Source organism: Amphimedon queenslandica, unplaced genomic scaffold, assembly GCF_000090795.2.
Source record: "Amphimedon queenslandica unplaced genomic scaffold, v1.1 AMPQUscaffold_9568_Cont18341, whole genome shotgun sequence".
Taxonomy (NCBI): Eukaryota; Metazoa; Porifera; class Demospongiae; order Haplosclerida; family Niphatidae; genus Amphimedon; species Amphimedon queenslandica.
In genome coordinates, this window is record NW_003550160.1 from 1 (window position 1) to 3893 (window position 3893).

Below are 3893 nucleotides of genomic sequence, written 5' to 3' on the forward strand. Positions count from 1 at the left end.
CTGATACTGCATGAGCACATTAACTATTATTATTATTATTATTATATTTTTAATTCTCTCTCTTTCTATTGAGATGTGACGTTATTATTGTAATCTTGTCTTTCTTTCTTTCTCAGTTTCATTACAATTAATTATTAATGAGTATTTATAATCTAACGCTGTTATATTTGTATTGTTTAACTTAACACAATAAGGACAACTATCAGTTCAGCATTATACATGTATGGATGTATTATTATTAACTAGTAGCTGTGTTTTTTAGTGTACTTGTATTGTACATGTACATGTAAATAAAGTTTATAAAGAAACAGGACATTATTTGTCAGTATCTTGTGCTTCTAAAGCTTTTGCTTCAGTCGTTTTGAGTGGTCGCATTAAATTGTGATTATCTTTATCAGAATAGGTTTCCTGAAATACCAAAGTTAATTTATTATAATTAAAATTGTAGCTATTACCCCATTAAGTCTCTCATTGGCTTGTAATTCTCGTAGTACTCTATAAGGTAAATAAATCATGATGGCAGAGTTGTCATAACTTACTGTTGTACTTCATGTATAAGTTTTATATCACCACTGACAAGAAATATACGTAATGGAGTTGGGTAAGCAGTTGGTGGTGGTTTTGCCTATAATAGGTTACATTATGAAACTGACCCATTCATGAGTCCATTGTCCTGTTCTTCCATCACTAGTGTAGTAATATTGGGTGAGAGATTCATGATTCTCATATCCATTTTTTATTGGCTATAATTATTATTGTAATAAAATCAAAGTTTTTTAACTATAACTTGTCTTACATCAATTACAAGTTGATCAGCAATATTGCAACTTTTTGTATTTTGTATAATGTGCTTTCTCTTTAAAAAATATAATCATAGGCTTCTCATTGTTAATAAATTTCTTACTATTCGTTCTTTGTGCCAGTCAGAAGTTTGTATAATAAAACCAATTTGTCCAATTGATTTTTTGGAGCCCAAACAATTCAAAAGTGCTTGTACCTATACCAAGTATTAATTTCATTTTATATTTATTAATTCATACTTCAGGATCATCATCATATGATGCAAGAACACTGTCATCAAGTTGAGTAAAAGCAGACATGCTCTTTGTAGCTTCAGATATAGTCACTAGTCTAAAGTATATGTAATAATTGTAATCAAGAATAATAATAGTATTACCTATCACCATCTCTGATTATTGGCTTTCTGTTTAATTTGATCAATATCCTTTTTATTCTGAAAGTGAAACCATAGCCGGTGTAGGATGTAAATTTGAAGATTCACAAGTACATGTGTAGGATTTGTTAAATCTATAGCTTATACAGTATATCAGACACTTACATTACTGCAACAATCCTGTTCTTGCGTAAATAATACAATTCCCTGTGAAGGGTATAACGAGTTCTGAATAAATTATTGTATGTCTCAAAATCCTAAAAAATAATAATAAATTGAGCTCAGAAATTTTTTCTAACATCTTGAGGGAAAAATAAGTGTCTTTCATCATTTTCACACTTCATAACAACAACTTTGCTGAGAAAGGCCCTATACAAAGCATATAACAATTTTGCACATGTATTGTTTGTTCCCATTGTATACATGTACCTTACCTCCATTCAAAACTGATATTCATTCCCAGCACAGCAGCGTCATGTATTGTATAGTCAATCATACACACATCCAAACCACTTGTCTTGTTCACGACAATCTGTAGCACATATACAATGATTAATGATGATGTTTACTGTGGTTATACCTCATGTAAAAATTCTTTGCCTTTACGTTTTCCCTTTTTTTCCTTATAAATATATAAACCGTGCACTTACAAAGAAAATCAATGAAAAAATTTTTTTGTGAAAACTAAAATTTTCTAACAATGTTATTGTTAGGGGCCTGCCATAGATGCACCACTAACTGAGTCTATTCTGTCATTAAAATTAGAGCTGAAACAGATATCCTGATTATCCGGATATCTGTTTATTAATTTAGTATCCGGATAGTAATTATTGACAAATGGGATAATTAAACTTAATAACTAAATTTTTTATAATTAATTTGTGCATTTCCATCAGTTAATAATGGGCAGTAAAAGAGTAAGTTCTTGAAGCTACCAACCTTCTCAGCCACTTCTTAATCTTTTTTGAGCTTCTTAACTACCAGAAATGTACAAGAATAGTATCCTGGGGAATAGAAACTTCGCTTTTCTGATGTTTGCAGTCACTAACTTATTAAACTATTATTAATTAACTATCCGGCAAATATCCGAAAGAAATTTAACGAGGATATCTGGATAGTGAAATACCACATCTGTTTCAGCTCTAATTAAATATTAGAAAAATGCAACCATGCATTATACGCCCATAAGCTCCTGATACTAGAAGACTCCTATAATCAATATTGCTACTGTTATGCCATACATGTAAATCATGATAAATTTTGCATACTTTATAGGCTAAGGTTCCATGTATAAGTTCTTTAATAAATGCAATATCTTCTTCATAATTATCCAGAAATTCCTCCAATAAATTTTTCACCTCATTATTCTCTTCAATCATGTGGTCAAACATCATAACAGATGCTTCTGAAACTTTCTGTTATTAAAAATATATATAAAAATAATAACTTTCACCATCTACCTCCCAAGGTTTATTTCCATTGGGGAATACTTCCTTGAGGAACAAACCAAAAATGTGAGAGAAAGGACCATGACCCAGGTTATAACAAAGAGCAGCAATTTGTACACACAAAACATCAGACTCAGTAATATCCTGATCAGGTTGTTTCCTTTGAAGTTGCTTAACATATTTTCCAGCAAGATAATACATTCTATCAACATATGATACAAATACTAGCTGCCATAAAGTAAACCTTACCCAATACTATGTTGAAGTCTTGAATAAGTTGACTTTTGTATATTTTGGAATATGTAGCCTACATTCACATTCATGTAGAATTTTAATATCTTAATTTTTGTAGAAGTAGAGTCTAGTTCACCTAATTTTTTGATATTTTTTAGTCTTTGAAATTGATGCGTTTTTATAATTTTCAAAATCAATGGATTGTCAATGATGATGTCACCATAAATATCATCTTCAAATATCTATTATATAGGTTATAACAACAAAGTATAGTTAGCTTAAGCTTACAAGATTATCTTTGCCTTGTGAAAATACAAAAATTAATTATAAAAATAAAATTAGTCAAGTAAAACCTACTTCTCGTTAGATTCTCAATTTCCAGCATCAATGTTTCTTCTTTTTCTATTTATTATTTATTTTAAAATTGTATTAAACTGTATTTTACCCTGCACTTGTTTATCTTTCTCAATTTGTTGTAAGTTCATTGCTGTTATCTTCTCTTGTAATAATTCTATTTCTCTCTTACTTTCAGCTAGTGATGCTTTACATTGTTTTGAATACTCAATAAGTTATGAACTTTTTGCTAGACTGACCTTGCTCTTGCTGCATAATTTGGTCTTTTTGCTTTAATTCTTTTTGTAGTTGATCCATCATTTTTTCTGCTACTGACAATTTTCCTGTGGACATGGTACATGTAGAATAATTTAGTTTCTGACTTAATGCCTTTTAACTTTCCATTTTGTGATAGCAAACCTTGTATACCGTATAACAGGTTTATTTTGGAAATAATAAATTTCACGAATGACCCATATCCGGAAGTTCGCAGAATTCATTTTTGCGAATCTGCACTATTCTGCCATCTTGTATATACCGTATTAAATTAATTTTCAAGGAATTTAATTTCACAAATCTTGACAAATCTGCAAAATTTGTTATCCTCGAAAATAACCCGCTATACGGTATCTTATCTGCACTAGCTGACAAAATCTTATTTACTTTCATCTTTATCAGTTGCTGACTGTAATTTCATAATTTCT

General features: G+C 29.9%; 1 protein-coding gene and 1 long non-coding RNA gene across 2 annotated transcripts; both read right to left on the bottom strand.

Moving 5' to 3' along the window:
- Window positions 1–144: 144 nt before the first annotated feature.
- On the bottom strand, window positions 145–623 carry LOC109590736 (uncharacterized). The gene is made up of 3 exons (XR_002189481.1): window positions 540–623; window positions 456–495; window positions 145–408 (listed from the first exon to the last, which is right to left on the bottom strand). It is a non-coding gene; the product is annotated as an uncharacterized LOC109590736 (long non-coding RNA).
- Window positions 624–635: 12 nt separating this feature from the next.
- Window positions 636–3887, bottom strand: LOC105315562 (deoxynucleoside triphosphate triphosphohydrolase SAMHD1-like). The gene is made up of 18 exons (XM_020006614.1): window positions 3853–3887; window positions 3450–3533; window positions 3302–3397; window positions 3214–3258; window positions 3145–3158; window positions 2993–3098; window positions 2872–2929; window positions 2635–2824; window positions 2443–2589; window positions 1755–1796; window positions 1609–1706; window positions 1474–1543; window positions 1340–1431; window positions 1178–1234; window positions 1041–1131; window positions 905–997; window positions 797–856; window positions 636–743 (listed from the first exon to the last, which is right to left on the bottom strand). The coding sequence occupies exons 1-18, from the start codon at window positions 3884–3886 to the stop codon at window positions 636–638; spliced, it is 1485 nt and encodes a 494-aa protein (XP_019862173.1). The 5' UTR covers window position 3887.
- Window positions 3888–3893: the final 6 nt, after the last annotated feature.